This window comes from Vigna radiata, chromosome 2 (genome assembly GCF_000741045.1).
Source record: "Vigna radiata var. radiata cultivar VC1973A chromosome 2, Vradiata_ver6, whole genome shotgun sequence".
NCBI lineage: Eukaryota > Viridiplantae > Streptophyta > Magnoliopsida > Fabales > Fabaceae > Vigna > Vigna radiata.
Genome location: NC_028352.1, coordinates 1,444,433 through 1,468,404, shown reverse-complemented (window position 1 = coordinate 1,468,404; position 23,972 = coordinate 1,444,433). Strand labels below are relative to the sequence as shown.

The window sequence follows — 23,972 nt, the reverse complement described above, 5'->3', positions numbered from 1 at the left end:
TCTTCAACTACTATTGTGAACACCAAACCGATGGCATCCGACCCTGAGCAACCCTCTTTTGCAAAGGTTCTTTCTTTATCTCCTTTTTCATTTTTCTTCATTCTTCTTCCTTTTTGGGCAATTCACCATATACATATACACACACACACACATATATATATATATATATATATATATATATATATATATATATATATATATATATATAATATTTTGCACTAGATGAATGCTGTTTGGTCTCTGAGAAAAAAAAAACTGACGGGTTTTGGCATTCATGGTCTCGAGTTACATATGCTGAATTTTACCTTTAATTTTGATTAGTTCATACGTTATACGATTTGTCTATATATTATGAGAGTTGAAGAAAAATAATCAGTTTTGAAAGTTGAAGAAGATTCTCACATGTAGATTTTGTAATTGGATAAAACTTTACAAATATATTTAGATTTATTTTGCCATACTTTTTGACATGAGATGTGGCCTTACCATAATATAATTATAATTCTTGAAAGGTATGAGTAGTATGAGAGGTACTTGATATTAAATTATACTGAATTCATTATAGTCATCTGAAGGTTGTGTCATATGTATAATTATATATGAAAAAACCATGAAGATCTTTGTATGTATGTTATTCTTTATGTTGTTGATGACTATGATACGTGAAATGTTGAAAAGATTGATTATTATGTTGATTAATTTTAATTTTTATAAGTAGTATGATTTTAAATTTATATTAGTTTATTCTATTTTTTTTGGTGTTTGTTTGGGATTTATCTATTTTTCTAATGATTATATATGTAAGTAAATATTAACACAGGGGAAGAGAGTTGAGAAAACGTGGTTTGATTAGCAATTAAAATATAATTATTATATAGGTATATGTTTTTTTTGTTGTTGTATAATTCCTTTACCTATTAAAATGTCTTATATATTCTGATAATTTTAACTTGAGTTTTAAGGTAGATTGTAATTACATGTGTTATATAATCATCTGATGTATTATTGTTTAATATTTGTAATATTTCAGTTGATAATGTAAATATGCTAAATAAAGATGTTACTATGTTAAAACATACTTTTACATTTATATGTCAAATTGCTGTATTTAAAATTTAAAACAACGTGTTTTTGCGCCACTTAATCTATAAAAATAATAATACTTTGCTTGATTTAAAATTTATAATAATTTATTTTTAATTTCATCATCGATATAAAACTAAATTGAACTAAAAATGTTATCCTTTTACAATAGTTCTTAAGAATAATTAATATTCACAGAGTTCTTTTGAGTGAAACTATTATAAGTTTTTTTCTATTAATATTGTTTGGACTATTTTTTATCAATATTATTAAAATTTGTAGTTGATGGTCAATGTTTTATTAAGCAATATACCATTTTTCTATTGAAAATGTCTCACACGAAAATAAAATCAAAGGTAATTTAATTTTAAAAAATTCAGTAAAAACGTCCCAATAAATTATAAAAATCAATTATCCATAAAACTTTTGAATACCCCATATTAAATCAAATGATTACAAGCTCAAAGACTACTCATAACATAGTTTAAGGACCAAATTTATGTTAAACTCAATTATCTTAAGATAATTCAATAGTTGGGTTAAACTCGATTATCTTGAGCTAATTCAATATCCATGTTTGTTTGAAAGTATACAAATTTTACAGTATATATATTACTGATACTTTTTATCTAATAGATAACAAGACATTATCATTTAGCTACACATAACAGCAATATCGGTCATTTATCACGTAACAGATTCAACAACATTGCTATTTTAAAAGAAACAATAATATCAAAAATTTTCTTAGAAAACTACGTTCTTAAGTAAAAAAAAATATTGCTATTTTATATTGAGTCTGGTTCATTCTTTTTTATTAAAAATATATAGAAAACTACAATTCTTAAAAATACCCATTTTTCATTTTTTATATAATAATCTAGTTATAATTTTATACCAAATTGTTTTAAATTAATTCATTCATTATTTTTAAAATCACAAATTTTCAACATTTTTAATTAGTATCACTTTTTCTTTTAAAAAAATAAACCTTTTTTTTTCTTATATGAAATTGAGATGAATCAATAAGAGTGATTTCCTGTTTATTTTGACTGTTTGAATATTATAATAAAAATAATGATTATTTGACATATTTAAATTTTTTATATTTGTTTGATATTATTTATATATTTTTTTTAAATAATATAAAAGTTTATATTTTTATAATTATTTTATTTTTGTATTATATCAAATAAACATAAAAACGCGTGATAGTACTGTTAATTTGATCAAGTACAAAGTGGTTCCTTTTCGCTTTCTTCTTTATTATGTAGGCCTACGTATTCAATTGAATAAGAAATTGATACGATAACAAATACAATAAATGTTACTGTGTATTCTCATTGTCACCGTAAATGATTGGAAAATGATATTTTAATATTAATTTTTTTGACACCGTATCAAAATATGGTTGGATGATTTCAAATTAAAAAAAACTTTAATTTTTCTTTTTAAAATATGTTTTTGTCTCAGATTTTTTTAATTTAAAATCGTCCAACCACATTTCGACACGTGTGCAGTGTTAAAATGGTGTCAAAAATTGGTTTCATTTTCCTATGCTTTTACATAAGGTTTTTTCTATGGAAAATGATATTTTAACACTACTTTTTGACACTATTTTGACACTGCACACGTGTCAAAATGTGATTGGACGATTTCAAATTAAAAAAGTTGAGACAGGGATATGTTTGGAAGAAAAAAATCAAAGTTTGTTTTTTAATTTGAAATCGTCCAACCACATTTTGACACGTGTGCAGTGTCAAAATGGTGTAAAAAAATGGTGTTAAAATTTTATTTTACTTTTTCTATCCTTTCATCCAGCCTTCAAAATACACCATATTAAATATATTATTTTTTTAATATTATTTTAAAATATCAAAATCAATATTCATCCATTTAAAAAACTAAAAATAAAAAAAAATCAATGGAAAATCTAAATTCAGTGTACACTAACATTGGTTATTTTTTTTCTGATCATATGATTTTACAGTGATACATCATCAAACAACCATGGCAGACATACTTCCATGGCTGTCACGTTATGAATAATGACTATAATGACCATTAAATGAAACGTAGAAGTCCACAGGTTTCTAAATAAATGAATACACGCAGCCAGCTTCCTAACCATGTCTCATAATAACAGTAAAGCAGATTAGAGTTCACATGGCTTTAATTTTAAAGATAGTGAATGACAAAGACAAATATCATCATTCTGTTTAATTTAGTTTCATGTATACACAGAGAAAGAACTCTAAATAAACACAGAACAAAATAACTACTTTGGTGTATGTATGTACAAATGTATGTATATACGAATGCTAAGATTCATGTTGTCTTCTTCTATATGTTTGTAAACGCAGCACCACGTGGATTGCAGGTTAAGGGTTATTCATTTTATATTCAAGGGTCTTAAAGAGAAACATCATGTACGGTTTTTTCTTCATACATTAATAATATAATATTTTCTTCACTTTTCTTCTTCAACGACTATTGTGAACACCAAACCAATGGCATCCGACCCTGAGCAATCCTCTTTCGCAAAGGTTCTTTCTTTATCCCTTTTTCATTTTTCTTCATTTTTCTTCCTTTTTGGGCAATTCTATGTGTGTATGTATATGTATATGTATGTATATATATTGCACTAGATGAATTCTTTGTTTGGTCTCTGAGAAAAAAAAATTTCATGGGGAAGGAAACTGTTGAATTTCTGAAAGGCTGTCGGTTGTGAAACAGTTCCGGTTTCAGGGGGTGTGAATAAAATATGTACTTGGTCAACTTAAAATGAGCTCAAAGAAATTTGAGTTCAAAGAAAACAAATTCAAGTGCTTCATTTGGGGTTTTGGCATTCATGGTCTCGAGTTGACATATGCTGAATTGTACCTTTAATTTCGATTAGTTCATACGTTATACGATTTGTCTATATATACTAGTTCTGTATTCTGTAGCAGTTTCGCTACTGTTTTCCTTTGTTCTGTTTTTGGCTGAATATTTTGTCGAGAGAGCGTCGATAGAAACAATAGAATTGAAATCACCACTCTTTTTTTTACCTGTACTCGCTGTTGATTACCTATCAGATATGTTTTTTAATGAAATCTGAGAATTATGTGCATCTTGCTGTCGATTACCTGTTTCTGCAAAGGGATTGTTTTGCCCTGTAGAAAAATAAATTGAAACAAGAATAGGCTGAATGCTTGGAATCAGAGCTATTTCGTGTGTTGTTTTAATGGCAATTAAACTAATTTTTTTTTTTCTAGCTTTCGGTGTTTATTTTCCCTTTCTCAACACTTAAAGTGGTTTAATTTTCACCAGGAAGGAAGTTCGTTTGGTGAGGTTGGGAGTGCAAGGGAGCCTTTGCTTGTAGGGGTTCATGACTCCGAGAGCTACTCTGTCTCTGCTGCAATTCTTCCGTGAGTATCAACTTTTTATCCCTTCTTTGTAAATTTTATGCACTGCTTAAGAAATCTATCATCAATTTTTATTTTTGTCAAAAAATACCATTACAATAGAAAACTACGTAAAGCTCTGCTTTTAGGTTGGACTAACTCATGTCAAGGACTATGATTTGTTTAAACTCTTAGTAGTTCTATATAGAGGACTGTAATTTCTGTAAGTGGTGTGATGTTCACCATGTTTGCTGGATGGAAAAATCTTTTATTCGTGAAGGTTAAACTGAGGATGGCTGTTGTGCGCTGCATTGTGGTAAGGAAGTGTCCACTACAGTTTCTTTTTACAATCTCAGATTTTGTGCCTCATACCTCGTTTGAGCTGTTGGACATGTGGAATCCTATGTTATTTTGGAAATATTTGGCTAAAAGTTTAGATAAAGAACATATTTGGCTTGTTACTAGATTTCCATGAAATACTAATATTTTGTTATTTTTTAAAAAGAAAATGTTAACATGGCAGTAGGGATGGTGTAGGCAGCATGACAGTGAGCTTGACTCATCATGGCTATAAACGATGAAAATTAGTTTCCTTCATTTTAAAGAAAATTGATTCCCATGGAATTCAAGGTTCCGAGAACTCCTATTACAATTTTGAATAAATCAGATAATATATACCTTTTGAATAGTTTTGCTTTTAGAAATCATTTGATGTACAAACACCATATTCCACCTTGTGCTTTTAGTTAACTCCTAGTCTTATCAAAATAAAATTGACTTATTTTAGTGTATCTTGTAAAAACTGGCCTTTTGGATTCCTTTATATTTTTTCTGCTTAAGATTGATGAAGCAATTTGACAACTTCTGTAAGAAAATGGCATTATTTCCCACTGATTTTCTGATCTTTAACTGATTGTGTGATACTTTTTCCTCCGAGAGGGAAAGAAGAAGAAATTTAAGAGATCTATGCTTGTAGTCTCACCTAAAGTGCGTTTTAAAAATCTCAGGTTTCTCTTCCCAGCATTTGGTGGCCTACTATATGGCTATGATATTGGTGCCACATCTTGTGCAACCATTTCCATCGAGGTATATCCTTCTTCTATAATTTAGGTACTGTCTCAACATTTTTATAATATTCATGTGGGGGTGTATTAAAAATTTCTTGATTGCATATTTTTCTGATGTAGTGTATTGTCACTAGTTACCTTTTATCTGTTTGAAGTATAATTTCATGGTATAATAGTTTTCCACAGCATATCTGTAATTCTTTCCATATTCTTCATTTGACATAGGCTATAATCCATATATTTCATCATCTAGATCCATATATCAACAATAATGTATTTAAAGTTCTAACAGTTACATGATCTCTCTAGTTGCTTTTCTTACTGCGACTTTAGATATATTTTTGCCCTATAAAAGTCATAGGGAGAGATCCAAATGTGAGAGCACTACAACAGGGCAGCTCAAGATATGTGATGGTCAAGATTTATATGGGAAAAATTTGTTGCTGCTTTAAGTTTGTAATCTTCTTAAAGCTATTTCCTTGATGTGATCTTCATTGTTATAATATGTATCAAAATTTTCAAATATTGTTTGGCACCATATTTGATACTTACTTGGTGTTAATCCTACTTTACTCCCATTAGTCTGAAAGGGTTAAACATCCAGGAAACCGTTTAAAAATGGACAATATGCATCCTGATTTTCATACCTTTATATGATCTTTATTGCAATCTTCATCTTTTGACATAAATGCTTTCTTATACATTTCCACTTAGTTGTGGATGAAATTTTTTGAGGTGGCATGCTATCGTTAGACAATCCAATTATTCATTTTCACATTTGTTAGATTTAGCATATATTCAACATATATAGTTGTCAACCGTTGTTAAGACTGGTTGGCAAATTAGTCGCTCTAATTGAAGGATGTATTATCCTGTAATTGTTCCTTTGATGTAATGTAAATTCTACGTGTTTATGTGTGTAGTAAAAAACAATTCTATTTAGTTATTTTTATATCTAGTTTCAAAAACTTAAATCGATAGTAAATAGGCTGACTGATATTACCCATTGATGGTCTTAAAAATTTAGGACTCCTATAGCTGTATCATACTTGTGTACGGTTTCATGTTTCCATCCACTCGTGCTCTAAGTCTTAATAACAACTATACTTAAAACAAATGTCTCATTATCAGCAAGTAAGATAAGCAAGATACTTAGATAAGCACAATTTTTCTGTAGTTAAAATATTCTGGACTCACAATAGGTTTGTACCTGTTATGGAATCTTTCCCTATCTACTTATATCTCTTGTAAATTAATTTTACAGTGTAGTCTGTTATTTTCCATAACTGGAAAATTGCTGGCAGACACAAGCCTCTGTTTAGTAGATTCCCTGTTAAATTGCTATTCATTGTAAACATGAAGATGAAGATTACATATACATAAATACATATTCTAGTGTATAATACATCTAAGGTGAAGATTCAAATAAGAGTCAAAGCAATTCATTCTTATCAGAAGATTTGAAGGATTGCATTTTCTCCAATTGGAAAGAAAAAAATTATGGATTTCATTCTCCCCAGAGGTTGTCATCTAAGAATGGAGCTTTAAGGAAGCGTACAGGCTGACTTAAATAGCAGTGTAGACTTTTTCATTGTATTATAGAACTTACTTATGCTGTAACTGTCTTTTCACATATGAAAATAAAAAAGTATCTACTCCTTTCTAATACTAGTATAATATACATATATACATATTCTAATGCTTACATGGATTTTTTGTTACTTTGACCGAGCTCACTTGTCACGCTCAAGTAGCTCAACGTTTTCTTCAGAATCTGCTATTCAATTGTAAATTTTCTATGTTTTTTTTTGTATACCTTGCAGTCATCGACGCTAAGTGGAATATCTTGGTACAACTTGTCCTCCGTTGAAATTGGTCTTCTTGTAAGTTTAATTAATTATCCTGCTTTGTATCATTGGTCATGGCTACTTTTTCCTGTTGTCATTCTTATGATTAGACACATTTGTTCACTATTGTAATTATATAATGATCTTGAAAATAAGCTGGGGCAATGGCACTTGCTATCTTTTGCAGACTAGTGGATCGTTATATGGCGCCTTAATAGGCTCAGTGTTGGCCTTCAATGTTGCTGACTTCTTAGGTAATGTCTCCCTTTGTTAGTTATCATATTTGCTATTTCCTTCCTGGTGAAACTGACGTGACAATTTTAATTTTTAGGAAGAAGAAGGGAGCTCATTTTAGCTGCATTACTATATTTTGTTGGAGCTCTTGTAACAACATTTGCTCCTGATTTTCCTGTGTTGGTGCTTGGGCGACTTATATATGGCATTGGAATTGGGCTGGTATATTCTTTTTCTCCCAAATATTACATCTTAGCTTGTTTGCATGCTCTTTTTGTACCAAAAGTTACATCTGAGCTTGTATGCCAGTTTCTGGTGGGTTTAGTTAAAAAACCTTGTAAACAATTGGAGATGTAAGATTTCGGTCAAGAAATAAATAATCATGCACCAAACCAACTCAGGCTTTTAGAAGATTTAATTTTGACTTGAGGTTAGAACTTCTCCGATCAATTCATTAGTAGTTGAGTGCTTCCCATCATTCTTTGTAATTGAATTCATACAGAGGGAATGGTGGGCCTCTACTTCCAATCATTATCTTAAAAAACAATGATATTTTATATGAAATTGGGAGGAGAAATGTGTTGTTTCTGGTAGCAAAATCGAGTTTGCAGATTGTAACTTGTATTTCAAAGGAAGGCCCTTTAATTTTTGTAATTTAAATCCAACACCCCATTTTTATTGGTGCTTACACATTCAAATTTTATTTATGAACAATATGTAAATGATGAAAATTATTTCACTGAGATTCGGTCTCAACACTTACATTTTGAGGGATGTATGATATTTGCGGAATTCTTTTACTGTTTTTTTCAAGTAAGACTGATAAATCCAGTTGGATCATTTTGGAAAGAATTTTAGAAATGTTTTCACTGGAATAAAACGTGCACTAAAGAAAATGAAAAGGAAAAATGGGTTATTCTGCATGTAGAAGGATCTGTTAGGTAAATAATCTGTGCAGAGATAAGACTTAAATAATGTGTTGTATATTTTGTCTATAACTCATCAACTCTTAGCAAGATACATGATTTTAATTTTATCTATTTTAGGCAATGCATGCTGCTCCAATGTACATTGCAGAGACAGCTCCAACACCAATACGTGGACAACTAATATCTCTAAAAGAGTTTTTTATAGTACTTGGGATGCTGGTAAGTTCTTCGGTTCTTGAACTCTTTTTGAGGACTTTAAATTTTCTCGTGTGTTCTATAAGCACAATAAGTGAATAAAACATTTTGAATATTTCCTTCAAACTATTTTACAAACTCGTCAGATTTAATATTCTAACAAATTACTCTCAGTTCTGAATATTCTGGTATTACAAAAATTGATTACATATAATTTGTGCAGGCAGGATATGTAATTGGTAGCTTGTTTGTAGTTACTGTAGCTGGATGGCGGTATATGTATGGAGTTAGTAGTCCTATAGCCATCATCATGGGACTTGGAATGTGGTGGCTACCAGCTTCTCCTAGATGGTTACTTTTGCGTGCTATACAGGGAAAAGGAGATGTTCAGAATTCGAAAGAAATAGCAATTCGTAGTTTGTGCCAGCTTCGAGGTCAGGCTAGTGGTGATTCAGCTCATGGCCAAGTTGATGAGATTCTTGCAGAACTTTCTTATATAGGAAGAGAAAAGGAAGCTACCTTCGGAGAATTATTCCAAGGAAAATGCTTGAAAGCCCTTTGGATTGGTGCAGGACTGGTCTTGTTTCAGCAGGTACTGCAATCACTCAAATAAATTAGTAAAAATCATCCCAGATGCTTTCATTTTAGTATATTCACACAACTGTCTGCAAATTATGACAGATCACAGGGCAGCCAAGTGTGCTCTACTATGCTGCATCAATCTTTCAGGTATTATATTGGTTTTAGTCAAGCAAAATTATTGCAAATGGATATAATCTATTGTTTTGTATCAGCAAAGTAAAATAACATTATAATCCAATCCATTTTGCAGAGTGCAGGGTTTTCCGGAGCATCTGATGCAACCCGAGTCTCTATTCTCCTTGGGGCTTTTAAGGTAGATCTCATTTCCTCATGTTCTTAGTGATTGTAAATTTGTGTTAAAACAAAACAGTACTACAGTAGTTTCTTTGGCAGTTTCATTAGTACTACAGTAGTGGATTGTCCATATGATGAACTTTGAAATGTCTTTTATCTAACTCTTTCTGTCGTTCTTATAATATTCAATGAGCTCAGAGTATACACATGCTTTTTCTGCAAATTATATGCATGTGTGCATGTGTTTCTTAATAAATCCTTTCATCAAAACAAAAAGTAAACTCTCTTGTTTTGGTAACTCTTAATAGATTATAATTTCTGAAAACCTTTCTTGTTTTTCTTTTTCATTTTGCCAAATTTATGACCATTTGTTTATGTTCTAGTTGATTATGACCGGAGTGGCAGTTCTCATTGTTGATAAACTTGGAAGGAGGCCTTTACTTCTGGGAGGAGTTTCAGGAATAGTAAGTTCCTTCTTGTTTCTTTGATTCTGTAGGATGGTTTTGATAGTAATTTCCTGATAAAAGAACTCTTCCCCAGTTCTATCTCAAAGTGAGAGGCTTAGGCCAGTCTACTAATTAGTGCTAATTTATAAGACGAACAGTTTTGACATGAAAACTTCAGTTCAGGATCCTGTTTAAGAATTAAGAATTCATATTTACTTGTATCACAGGTGATCTCTTTATTCCTTATGGGTTCATACTACGTTTTCTTGGATAACTCACCAGTTATTGCTGTAGTTGGTCTGCTGTTGTACGTAGGCTGTTACCAGGTGAATATGCTTCTTTCTTATATCCTTCTTTAGATCATATATACTATAGTCTTGCTGAGAGTACATGGAATGTATAATTTGTTTTTTTCTCACAATGCTTACACTATGCAGTGGTATTTTAAGGGTTCTCCATTGTCTTTTTTCAGATTTCCTTTGGTCCAATTGGTTGGCTCATGATAGCAGAGATTTTCCCCTTACGCCTAAGAGGTCGAGGACTTGGTATAGCAGTACTCGTCAATTTTGGTGCAAATGCCCTAGTCACATTTGCTTTTTCACCACTTGAGGTGATGAGCAACTTCAACAGCAGATCATAAACTCATTTACATATTTTAAATCTGTCATCATCATCATCATCAATCATATGATTGCCTGTCTATTTGTTTTTCTTTTTATCGACAAATGTTAGTTGTTAGTATATTGAACTCACAACCTGTCTCTCTTTTCCCTTCCATTTTGTTTTGGTGTACATATTTCTGTCCATCACTAGGAGATGTCATCTTAACTGCATGTTATCTTATTAATAGAATGCTCTCCTCCTCTCTTGATAATAAAGATAAAAGATAAAGATAATATATTTAACATTAGGTTGTGTAATGAAACATAATATTGAAATTGCTATTCAGTGAACCCACTGACTTCAGTAAAATGCCTGTCTGAAACTTTGTTCTTGTTTTCATCATAGGAATTACTGGGAGCAGGAATCTTGTTCTACATCTTTTGTGTAATAGCCGTGGCATCCCTTGCATTCATATACTTTGTTGTACCAGAAACAAAGGGGCTTACTCTGGAGGAGATAGAAGCCAAATGCCTCTAAGCAGTCACATTATTATCTCTATATATCTGTATTTAGTACTCTGCAACTTTTCTTTAATTCATCTGTAGTTACACATTATATGAATAAACAATAATAACTAGTGATGAATTTATGTTTATTTTTTTTATCTTTTTTTCTTACTATATTGTGTATTTACCACGGTATGAATCACATTCCATATCAAAGAACTTATGCAGTGATCACTCCAACTTCAACCCACATTTTTTTATTTATCAATGCATAAGGCGTTTGCTTATAGACCTTTTACATTAGAACAGAACTATTAAGAAAATTTTAAAAATGATATATGGTAGAACTCGTTTAAAATAAAGTCTCCTAAAAGGAATTGATTTTACAATGTTACATCAGTGTCATTAATTTCAGTTTGTAACTATACATTATCATAGAGTGCAGCAGATTCAAACAAGTGAGAATAGGAGACATTCATCAATTTACACTATCACAAAAATAACTTTCTTGAAGTATGTTATTTTTTATCTTTAAGTTCAGAAAAAACTTCAATATCTTAGTCGAAAATGTCGAATTAATGTCAAAGTTGAAAACAAACATCTAAGAACGTTGGTCAAGTAAGAGTTTAAGGTCTCTTAATGATGAATACCACAACAAATAGTTGTCTAATTGCCTTCTTGAGAATATGACATTTTTTTTAAAACATTTTCAAATCATCGATCAATAGTTTCAGGTACACATCAATGTCATTTTCAGGTTGCCTAAAACCTGATATCATTATAGACAACATAATATATTTTCTCTTTATGCACAACAAAAAGGATAAATTGTAAATCTTTGAGAAAATTGGTCATGAACTATGTTTACTACTTAAATTTTCATAAGGATTCATCCATTTATAGTAAGTCCAAGTCTTAAGTTTATTGGCTTTACACCAAATTCTTCATTAATCTTTGTCCATTATGGAGAGTCAATTAGGTGTAGAAGAAAATTATCACACTCTCTTCCATCAACGTGTTATTTCATGTTCTTAGAATCTTCTTTCATAGCAAACCACCCTATTAACCTAGGCATTAAAGACAAGTATCACACCCCTGAGCAATTGGGCCATCTTTGTCTTCATCACCACTATTTCCATCAATTTTATTTTTTAAACAACGATAAACCACATATTGTACATACTTGCCGTGAAGCAAACTCATTGTCTCTATACAGTATATAACCATTGGGATATGCATAGGATGACAATAGGTTGGGTCAAATACGAATAGTGCCTACTAGCTACCCAACGTACAACAAAAAAAATCTACCATTACTCGTCCTGTTTTAAAAAAATATATGTCGAGTATTTTAAAACCTGCAGGTATTGGTGGATACTTGCATATATTTAAAAAAATGTTCTATAATTTTTTTTTTAAAAAACCTAAATAAAATAAAATTAAAAATAAAAATATAATATAATATAAATTAAATAAAATATTAATTAAATTAAAACTTAACATAATAAAAAATAAATTAATTTTAATTTTAATTAAGTTTACCTAAATAAAATATAAATTAAATTTTAATTTTAATTTCATTTTGCAGGTAATGGATACTCACGGGATAATATGATACTTAGATCCGAGAGAGATATTAAAATACTGATTACCCACGAGTAATAAATACTTACGAATACTAATTATCTGCATCAGATTTTATTTACGAATATTCCCGGACACCGATATTTTTGCATCCCTAAACATGCATGCATCCTTTGGTGTTCAAAACCCATTGGATAAAAAAAAATTTCATCTCGTAATTACGGATAAAAAATTTTCTTCCTTTAAATCAAACTTAAAATAATCATATAAATCATCTCTTCTAAATTTTTTTTACTAACATCATACACCATGTCCTCTAAATGTTATAGTGTAAAAAAACAATGAACAAGAAATGCTCTCATGCTATTTTTCTTTTTAATTTTTTTTAAACAGCCAATACTGTCGGGCCTATGTCCTTTAAATGTCATTGCGTAAAGAAATAATGAAAAGGAAATGCTCTCATTGCTATTTTTTTAAATTTTTTTCAAACAATCTCATATGTTGAATATTGAGGGAACCAACATCAATTTTATCAAAAAAATTACAAAAACTGATCATTTTTATCATTGAGTCTTTTATCATTGTTATTAGAGTAATTTAACTCCAATCCCAGAGTCTCGTTTTCTTAAAAATTGAAAACTCATACACATCATTTCTTTCCTTTTTGGTTTAATGTAACAAAACACTAAATTTAAAAAAAAAAAATGCTTGCAACTTACTTATAAGGCATTCTCCTTTTAATATCTCATTATCAAGTAAAACTGTATACACTAATAATTCGAATAAAAAATGCATATACTATGCGATGAAAATAAGTGGAATATGTAATAAGTAACAAGAACTAATCCACTGATCCAGGATTGGGACTGGGAGAAAATTCCTAGCTAATAATTGAATTGCTTATATCATCCAAATTTCGGTGTTGGGAATGGAAGTGGCCAGGTCATTAACAAGAGGAACAATAGTTAGAGGTGACATAATGGGATGAAACGAAAACCTGAGTTTCTTAGAAACTTCCTATCCTAAACTTCATAGAAATTGGTCAGAAAAATACAAGGTATTCTTATCGAAAGAGTAGTTCCTAGAAAGTCAAAGTTGAATCCTCTCATATATCATCATCGAACTGTTAACAAAGATGAACAAAACATATATCTGTAAGTCATTAAAAACTATAAAAGATATCAATATATTAAATTGAGTAACTGCTAGAGTTACTAATTTGTAACGTATTAGTGATATCATATATATCCAAACTTGTTCAGATACCAACTAAATGTATTATTAACTCTATTTAATTGTGATTATATCTCCAATTCATAAGTACTCAAGTTATTAAGTTTTTGACTATTGTGTATTTGTAAATTATGAAGCCTTCTATTTTGTCAAACCTTGAGAGGAAATGATCGATCATATGGACAATGATAGCTCTATTTTTCACGAATGCACAAGGCAACAAGAAAAGGGTAACATAGTATGAGTTAATGAGATGACCGTTTGGTGAAAACGATGGCCACTGTCACTTCGGCTCTCCAAGAAGTCAGCAAAACTTTGGTATCTCAGCATCAGTATTCAATCAAAGCAGTTTAAGTATTGGTGTGTATGGTGACCAAATTCTGAAAAATCGAGATAATCATAAGGGTTCTTATGGATTTACATAATTTGAATTATTATTATTATCACACGAACAAGATAGCACGAAATTAATCAAACACATAGCAGACAGCATCAAAACCAGATATTGTAAGTTAGAGAATTAATTAGAGTGCTCAACAGTAAAAGAACCAATCAGCGATAATCAGAGTACAAATGGTTGCATCACAAAGAAATGGATCCAATACTACTTAAATACAATTTCCTCTTTGACACAAGTTATTTAGAGATTCCCCCCAATGAAGAAGTCAATGGGCCACAACTTTATGGGACCAGGAGCTGTTATGGCATTTAACACTTGAGAAAAAAAAATGTGATCCGATCAAGTTGTCCACCAGCTCCTTCCAGAACCCTATCTTTATTGTATCACCAAATCACTGAAATAGAGATTTCACTATGCCACCAAATGCATCAGTTGGCATGCTTTTCGCAAACCAGAAAGCTATTCATGTAGAACCTTAGTTTAGCCCATGTGCGGGTCACCAGTGGTGTAAACATAAGCTTAACGAAAGTGGTATATGAAGAAAACTATGTTGATCAGATAAGCCAAATGCAAGAGAGTTCAAAATTTAAAGATACAACAACCTAAAAAACTTAGTTGTATCTCGCATGCATCTCATATGAGGTGTCCACCAAAAATAACATCTTCGATTAATATGAAACCAGAGCTTGAAGCCTAGAAATAGAACTGCAAACTAAAAACCACATTTTGGGTTTTGGTGCCTTTCTAAAAATTGATCAAAAGAAGTCATCAAAGCTCAGAACAGTCACTAAAGTGCATAAATGAACGCGTTTCTATCTTTGGATTACTTCAGTGGATTAAATTAACCATATATTGATTTTAAATAGCTGTGAATACGAGTAAACTTCAAAAAGTTTTTTTCTTTTACAAGAGCTATTTTCCTTTTTCATTGACTGAACAACGAATGCCTATTTTCCTCAATTCTTACGGTTTTCCTTTCATACCCACGTTCTGATTCGGTTGCCATTGATGTATTTGAGACCTGAAAACCAGAAAGAACATGGCCAGATTAGCAACCCAAACCTAAAAAGTATCCGAATTCAATCTCAGGTGCTGCTGATTAACAAAACTTTCACAGATGGCTATCCGAATGAATTAACAATCTGCAAGAAAACAAAAATAATGATAATAAAGAAAAAAAAAAAACAATGAAGCATGTGTGATGACAGTTATGGGTTACGGAAACACTTGGGTTTCATTTTTTGGGTTGTGGGGCATGGCGTTGTAGATGAGGGAAGGTAAGGTACTGGGTGAGTTATGAAGCAGCATATAAAGTGGGGAATAGGACGCATACCCAGCCTCACAAAGTGTAGTCTACGTTTATGGGACCCTTTGCCAAATCAAGCTCAATAAGAGAACGTCTTATTCACAAGTCACGACCTTGACTTGTCGCAATCACTCAACTCCAGAAACAGCAGTGGCAGTCTCCCTTGTCACGCTCTGGACTCATAAAGAGGCTGATTCATCTTCCCCGTCTCTGCCGTGCCAGGAACACAAGGAGCTTCATTGCAGCACGAAAGAGACACACAACAAAGCCACCCATATGGCCCATAGATTTGAGAAACATCACCACCACTACCAACAAAGCCACGCTGTCTAAACTTTCGTAAAAAACACTAAAAGAAACAACCTTTATCCAGATCAGATGGCTTCCTCCCCGAGCAAGCTAACGCTTCTCCCCACAAAATAGTAAGTTGGAAAGTGAAGTAATACATTTTTTCACGGTTGACTGTGCATGAATAATAGGATGCCAGAGCAAAAGGAGTGAGTCATGTCGTCAGTCATTACGCACCAATTTCCATGCAGCACCTCCTTGGGTTTTCCCTCACCAATCAGTCACACACGCAAATAGTTAAAAATAATCTCTCCTCGAGTAAAATACTCAGACATTTTCCTCAACAACACCACCCACTACGTCTCAAATAACAGTATTTTTCCCAACATGATTTACATTGGACGAAATTGAATCCATCTTGAACAGACAAGGTAAACAAGCAGATTGCAGATTTGCAACTTATGAAGGAAATGATTTATAACACCTGTGTAGCGTTGGGAAGGTAAAGATAAAAAGATAAAAAGATAAAATCCTTTGACATTCAGACCAATTTAAACCCATACAACAAAATCCAATTTACAGAGTCACAATGACCAGAAGCAATGAGAAAGAAAGATTTCTCCATCCCATAACTTCCTATTCCCATTGTCACTGTTTGCCTAGTCAAGCTAATAACACCATTGCCAGATGAAAAAAAGCTACTAAAAATATATAAAAAAAAAATCAATTGAAAACGAAAGAAGTAAGGGGTGTGGAACTAGCAGAGGACCAAACTGCTAAAAGTGGCAATCCTCCCAAATGACAGAATTATGGCCGCGTCTGTGAGTTGAGATTGAAAATGTGCAGCAGTGCAGAGGGATCCTCCATGGCATATAGACAAATAATTAATAATTAGCGGTTCCACACCAGAGAAAAAAGGACCAGGTGGAAAGGGTTCCCATTTTGATTTGAAAGGAAGAAGAAGAAGAAGAAGCATTAGCGCCACGAGGAGAGAGTCAAGAGAGGAACATCTTTCCAAGCGAGAGTTAAGAAGCCCGGCGGCGTGGATTCAAGCAGCGAAAACAGAGAGCTGTAACCGTAATTCCATAGAAGTATCTTCGCTTGACTAACTGCATAATGACTCAAACTCACAGACTCAAACCCAGCACGCTCCATCAGAGCCCTCCACTGCTCCCTGTCCTCCATACTCTCCCTCACAGGCCCAGGCCCAATCACCGCGTCGATTCGCCGTCCCAGGAGAAGGCTCTCCACCTGAAACCTCTCCGGTGAGTCCGCGGCCAAGTTAGGGTCCAGCGACTCGAAAACGGCGGAGAAGTACCTGAACGCGGTCTTGAAGCGGTTCACAAAGCCGACACGTGTCAAGCTTGCCTCGTACTCGCCGAGGGTAACAATTTTGGGGTTGAGAGATTTCGCCAACCGGAGGGCGGTGTCAACGGCGGTCGGAGGCTCGTCAAGGAGGTTGTACAACTGGAGCATGAAGTTCACGGCCAGGGCCTCGTCGGGGTCAATGCAAAAGCTGTTGCGGTCGAGGTCGTGAATGGGAGTGAGAATAGGCGTGAACTCAAAGTTCAGGTCGAGGAGCTTGGCGAACTCGGAGAGGCGGTTGCCGGTGGCGGAGAGAGATGGGCCGGGAGAGGCCCCAAGAGCGATGGCGGGAATCCCAGAGATTTTGATCTTATTGGGCTTTCCGGAAGAGCGAGTGGCGAAAGCCTGCAAGAGCGCGGCCCACTGAATCCCTTGGACGATGCCGAAGTCCAGGATGTGGATGTTGGAGGCGTCTTCGGTGGCTTCCAAGATGGCTTGATTGGCGGTTAAGTGTGCGAACTTGGAGTAAGGGCAGGCATCGTTGAGGGCTTTGTAAGACAGCGTCAACTCCTCTGAGGTGGTTGTCTTCGCGCTTTTGGGCTCTCCCTTGTCCTGCTCGGCCCATATTTTACGGGAGAGGGCTTCGCAGAAGTAAAAGCCCACTCGCTGAGTGGGGTTTCCGTGCTGCGATACTGATTTTCTCAGCCGGGCGAGGGATTCCGCGGCCTGATCCGGTTCGCTTTCCACGAGGGAGGCGCACTCTGTTAGGGCTTTGAGGAGCGGGTGAGCGGACTCGGGTTCGGAGGAGAGGCCGGCGTTGACGGGTTCCTGCGGCGGCGGGGGAGGTGTTGGTTGGAGCGGGAGCGAGGCGGCGGCGGCGGTGTCGGAGGAGGGGAAGATGAGACGGTTGAGATCGGAGGGGAAGGGGAAATCGGCATTGGTGTGCCAGGTGGGGGTGTCGGCGGCGGCGATGAGGGAGTCCATCCAGTCGTCGGAGTCGAAATCGGAGAAGCGGAAGGGAGCCGGTGCGGGTGCGGATTGGGTGTCCGGGAAGTGGAATGGGGGATCGGGTTGGAAGGGGTCGGGGAAGTCGGTGGGATGGAGAGGGTAGCCGAGAGTGGGAGTGTTGTTCCATGGAATTGGATGTAAAGAGAGAGGGTTGAGATGATGTTGGTGATGGTGGTGATGGTGATGATGATGATGATGTTGGTGGTGCTGCTGATGCTGTTTCTGCTGCTGCTGTTCTTGCTGCTGCTTCTGCTTGATGACTTGCTGCGCAATGGCCATGAGGTTTCCACTGTCTGCACACATGTAAGCCATTCCCTCTTCTCTGCAAATCACATCACAGCATTTCATTTACTGGAATGATTGTTTGAGAGTGAGAGAGAAAAAGAGAGTGAGAGTGAAGTGAAGTAGCAGGGGTGGTAGTAGTAGAAGCAGTAGAAGCCTACCTATGTATACAATAATATAAATAATATTTCGGAGGATCCGATTCAGTGGAAACTGGGTTGCCTTGGCTCCAGTTGGGTGCAGTAGTATGAAGTGTGAACTCAACCAAAGATAAAAAGGTAAGAGGTATGTGAGTGGTGTGTTAGTGAGTAGGCTTGATTGATTGAACCGTTGAAGCGATGAGAGATTAAAGAGATTAAAGAGATAGAGATAGAAAGAGAAAGAGAACCAAGAAGCAAGGCAACCTAGAACGACAACCTGATTAAAGCCATTTCAAAAAGACGCCATCCCCATGGTCCCACTTTCATTTTTCATTTTTCTTTTTTCATTTTATTATTAATATTATTTTTATATTATATATATATATATATATATATATATATATATATATATATTTTAATTTTATTTATCCCAGTTAAGTTTAGTAACCTCTTTTCGCAATGCTTCTTCTTTCGAACCTTACCAAATCGACATTTTTACAATTTATTCCAATCCAATACTGTAAAGTTTCGAATTCTAGTTCTGATTTGGAAAATTAAATAAATCATTATTACAGTCATTTTAATATTTCCTGATTTGCTTCGCGGAGTACTATTTTTTTATATGGAAACTCACGTGATCCCGCATGTGACTTCATTTCTAGTTATCCAATCGATTCCGTCTTCACCACATGCAATGCATTATTATGCATACAACAATTCAATCGGATCACTGACAAACTCCGTAACCCACACAATGCCAAAACAAACTTCTCTGCATATTTAATGTCACACTCTTTTTTTTTTTCTTTAATTAATCTTTACTTACACGTTTTCTTTTAAAAATTAACACCATTAAACCTGTCTTAAACATCATTACTGTTATACATAAACTTATTTACATTTTAACCCATGCAAATTTTCATTTTACGTCTTATGGATAATAGTTTACTATTTATCTGATATCATAAGAAATTATTATTTGTAGGCTAAATACACTTTTAGTTTTAAGTAAATAAGGCAATGCTTGATTTTATTTTCTAAAAGGACGTGTTGAATGTGATTATTGTCTACAGAAGTATTATTTGTACAACATTTTCTCAATTTGTAGTTTAGTCCATATTTCGTATCCTGTTAAACGTTGTCTTATTGTTGTTTTACATTCGAAATGTATGGAAATAACAGACTCTTACGTCTTTTCAAAACAAAACACAGTTTCACACTTCGTTTGTTTCAGAAAAGGAAAATATAAAAGATTATCTAGAAATCATGTTAACATTTCATAATAATTAATAATTAATAATAGTATTAAATCGTACAGTATTTTATTTTCCCTGGCTGGCTGGTCCAGTCCAGTCGACAGGCACATAGTTCTATTCAATTTAATTTTTTTATCCCACTTTTATAATTTAGTAGAAAATAAATAAGGAAAACGATCTTATGCTCTGAAAAATAGTATCACACTCTAACATTAGTAGGTCCAGCTGCCACGAGACTGTACACATGTCAGCTTACAGCAGCAAAATAGTGTGACAGCACTGCTAAAATTTTAAGTACTGTTCATTCAATTTGTTGATTTAGTAAATGAAATATTAAATTTATTAGAAACTTTCAGTGATTCCGTTCATTTTAAGTATATAGTTAAAAATATTTATATTCAGATATCTTAATTATTTAAAATTAATAAAAAAAAAGGGTGTGGTGTGGGGTGTTAATTTTGAGGGCGGTTGGTGGGGTCCACGAGAGTAGAGGGTAGTAGTAGGAAAAGTGGGACCCAGGTGTTTTGGACCAACGGAAGTGGAAATATGGTGAAACGGAATGGAAAGCAACGGTGCAGGATATTTTGACGGGATTTTCCATTCATTATCTCTCGCTTTCATCTCTTCTCATTCTCCGTGTATTCCACTCATCCCACGTCATCACCCAGTCAACTCTCTCTACTAATCAATTTCTAATCTTTTTAATTAATTGCAGTTAATCACCGTTTAATCAGTGTTAGAATTTACAAATCCGCATTTAGGAGGTGTTTGATTAAAAGTGATGAGGGTGAAAAGAGAGGAGAAACTTAAGCGGACAAAATTAAACGTCTCTGTCCGAGTCAATGGTTGGATGATTAGACAAGAAATCAAAGGCAGCCATTCTTTGCTTATCTTTATAACCTACTTGGCCCACCCTTCATTTTATACTTTTAATTTCTGCTATAAAGCTTTCATTTTCCAATTTCCTATACTTTCTTTTCAAAATAAATATTTCTGTCACATTTTCAAAATCAAATTTTTAGAACATAGATTACTTTAATAAACTCAATATTGTCACATTAATTAAGAATAATTTAAATATATTAAAATTATAAAGAAGTTTTAATTTCCAAATCAAAAGAAACTTTAAATTGGGATACATTCTTTATTTTTTTACTTTCTAAATTACTAATATGTATGATTATAATAAGTTTTGAAATGAATGTATTTTTGGTTTATATATATAAATATTAAATTTTTTGGGTTAAATATTTAACTTTTAAATTTTGATAAGAAATTACAACTTTTTTTCCCCAAATTTGTTTCATTCATTTATACTCAAACTTTAAACTTTAAAAATAAAAACATATATTTTTTATAATTTAATTGTATTAATTTTATTTACATATCAAAACCACGTTTTAAACTATCTTTAAATTATTTATACTGTTTAACACGTTTTAATTTAAATATTAATCTGAATTGCATTAAACATATTAAATAAATTTAACAAAATAAAATTAAAAAGAATCTATCTCTAATTTTTGTTTTAAATTTAGATATCAATTAAAAAAAATAAGAAACTAAAATATATCGAATCCTTATTTTTTTTTCTTTTATCTTCAAATGATCTAAAAGGGACGAAAAGTAATGTGCAAGTCCTCTTATAAACTCTTGTTTTATTTAAAGTTGGTTTGAATATTATATAATTTTTCAGAGTTTTTTTTTTTTTTGCAAATTTTGATAAGATCCACATTTTAATAATTCTATATGCACACTTTAATGTCTTGTAACGTAAAAGCAATTTAATTATGATATTTAAATTTTAGAGAAAAAAAAAGTAAAAGAAAAAAAAAAGCATAAAAAGGGTTTGTGTGGATAGCATGATATAGCATATAGGTGATAGAAAATGATAGATGGCAGAGAAGGAATTGACAAGTCGATCTTAGCTATTGTTTTTGTTTAAGCAGTGGAAATTCATGCATCTCAAACAGATCAAAGCCGCCAAATAAGACACACTATCGCTACGAATGCACCCATATATGGCTTTATCAATTTCTTCTAGTTTTCTGCTTTCTCTCACAGCTCCTCATTCTTCCACCGTTACTCTGCAAGAAAAATCCAAAACGCTTACGCAATTGTTATATGTAACAGTAACACAATCTCCATTTGGGTCCAATGCTATGGACACAACATGGAGCTTGGGCTCACATTAAGTAGACAAAATAATAGGTCTTATCATTGAACTTCCACACAGCTATCTATACATCGCACTCTATGCATACTTTTTCACTTAAGAGGGTTAAAAGAATCACCACCAATCAAGTTTTGGTCTTCTGAGATGAGGACAACGATATTCAAACTCCAGTCAAAGTGGTCTATCCTCACTACTATTTTCGTTAATTAGCCCCTCTTCTTTAGTGTATAAGTTAACGCATTCTACACCTATTCTCTAATATCAAGTCTGGACCCAGTTCATAAATGAAAAAAGTTCACTCAAACATAGCAAAAAATTTGATTCTGCTAAGCAAGGTAAACAGAATTGTTCATGATTTAAGTATCAATCTAAGTTTCATGTTAGGTAAAAGTGGGAAAGTGAAATAGCATATCAAAATGAATATCTATTAATTCATTATTTTAAAATTTTGGATAAAAAATAATATCAATTTCTTACATGATTAAACTTATCTATCTTATAACCATACAAGTTATATGACAACTAATCCGATGAAACCATTTGATGGACTTAGCCCAGAAGCTAACAAACCGTAAGTTAGATAAGCGACCCATCAACCTAACCGTTCAAAAGGAGAGAAAACCGAGCGGATTTATCCTGACAACCAACCGTCTTCAAATATCTTGTCAAGTCGAGATTATGAATAAGCGTTGTTTAAGAAGGATTGAGTATGTTTAAGGTTTTATTAATGTGAGAGTCACCTCAAAACCTATAAATAAAGGTCAAATGTAAGAAGGTAAGTAGATTAATTTATTACGAATTTAAAATTTTGTTCTAACTTTCTATTGGAGTAATCACTAACTTAAACTTTGAAGTGTTTTTAACCGGTACACACAAACGGTTTGGAGCTCAGAAAGGAATTTGGACTAAAATGCATAGGATTACCTAACCTAATTTAGAGGAAAGTATGAAAATATGCTTTGTGAAGATTCACTACCCTATATCTGGAATAGCTTAAATTTTATTGATATTGTATTTCTCTAATAAATATAAGTTTTTTCTAATGAGAAAACACCGAAGTTACCGAATTAGTGAAAGTTTATGATAAGTACAGCAAATTGTGAAAATACTCGAGATCGTAGACCTTAGAACAGTTTGATGATTGATCCCCATGTAGTGCACTGAGTTTCTGCATTATTGGTATTAAATATGTTTCAAATTTCTAAGTGCTCTACCCCCGTAAATGATGGCTACCAAGACATTATATATATATATATATGTATACTTTCTTTTTCATATTTATTCATGTTTTGTTATTGTTGAATTATGTGTTTTTCTCCCTTATTATATATTAATAGGGGCACAGACATACAGAGACGTAGCTGGGTCAAATTTGCAGTGAAGCGCTTTGTTGAAGAAATGGCACAGATGCACATAAGAATGGAAACATGAAGGGGACAGAAGCTGTTTTTAGTTGGACTTTTGGAAGGAGAAAAAGACGTTGTCATATGATGGTAGGAGGCATCCTCACTTTGACATCAACATAATTCCATCACCTACTCATTACCTTCTTTCATTTTTCATCCATCTTCTCTTTTTAAATCCAAAACAATTGTATTTCCCTCCATTATCTCTTCTATTATAATACTTTTCTGCTACTTCATCACAGAATGCTAAGTGTTATTAGGGGTTTAGATTCAACCGATCCGGATGGTGACAAACTAGAAGAAAATGACCAAGCGAGTGACATGCAAGAAGACATCTTGTAATTGTTTGTTCTCGACAACCGTTAAGCAAAATTAAAGTATAATTAATGTGATATTGTTAAACGATTAAAGTTCAC

At 33.1% G+C, this 23,972-nt stretch overlaps 2 protein-coding genes across 5 annotated transcripts; one reads left to right on the top strand and one right to left on the bottom strand.

Moving 5' to 3' along the window:
- LOC106779342 (D-xylose-proton symporter-like 2) lies at nt 1-11,412 on the top strand. Of its 3 annotated transcripts, none has more exons than XM_014667451.1 (14): nt 1-66; nt 4,396-4,493; nt 5,477-5,555; nt 7,360-7,419; nt 7,571-7,637; nt 7,715-7,839; nt 8,664-8,765; nt 8,965-9,333; nt 9,423-9,470; nt 9,574-9,636; nt 10,001-10,081; nt 10,291-10,389; nt 10,536-10,673; nt 11,072-11,412. In XM_014667451.1, exons 1-14 carry the CDS (start codon nt 31-33, stop codon nt 11,201-11,203), a joined length of 1,497 nt encoding a protein of 498 aa, XP_014522937.1. In that variant the 5' UTR covers nt 1-30; the 3' UTR covers nt 11,204-11,412. The 3 variants fall into 3 exon arrangements, with proteins under 3 accessions (XP_014522937.1, XP_014522924.1, XP_022633091.1); XM_014667438.2 differs by lacking the exon at nt 1-66 and adding an exon at nt 2,993-3,629; XM_022777370.1 differs by lacking the exon at nt 1-66 and adding an exon at nt 3,729-3,937.
- A 5,060-nt stretch (nt 11,413-16,472) lies between these two features.
- On the bottom strand, nt 16,473-18,986 carry LOC106779206 (scarecrow-like protein 4). Of its 2 annotated transcripts, XM_014667285.2 has the most exons (2): nt 18,740-18,986; nt 16,473-18,618 (listed from the first exon to the last, which is right to left on the bottom strand). In XM_014667285.2, the coding sequence occupies exon 2, from the start codon at nt 18,606-18,608 to the stop codon at nt 16,959-16,961; it is 1,650 nt and encodes a 549-aa protein (XP_014522771.1). In that variant the 5' UTR covers nt 18,609-18,618; nt 18,740-18,986; the 3' UTR covers nt 16,473-16,958. The 2 variants fall into 2 exon arrangements, with proteins under 2 accessions (XP_014522771.1, XP_014522765.1); XM_014667279.2 differs by having other exon boundaries at nt 16,473-18,986.
- Between the last annotated feature and the right edge of the window lie 4,986 nt (nt 18,987-23,972).

Bases quoted from the DNA above. Each gene is read 5' to 3' on its own strand.
- LOC106779342 (XM_014667451.1), top strand. From the start codon at position 31: ATGGCATCCGACCCTGAGCAACCCTCTTTTGCAAAG. The intron at 8,766-8,964 runs GTAAGTTCTTCG...TAATTTGTGCAG, and splicing joins TTATAGTACTTGGGATGCTG to GCAGGATATGTAATTGGTAG. The intron at 10,390-10,535 runs GTGAATATGCTT...GTCTTTTTTCAG, and splicing joins TGTACGTAGGCTGTTACCAG to ATTTCCTTTGGTCCAATTGG.
- LOC106779206 (XM_014667279.2), bottom strand. From the start codon at position 18,644: ATGAAATGCTGTGATGTGATTTGCAGAGAAGAGGGAATGGCTTACATG.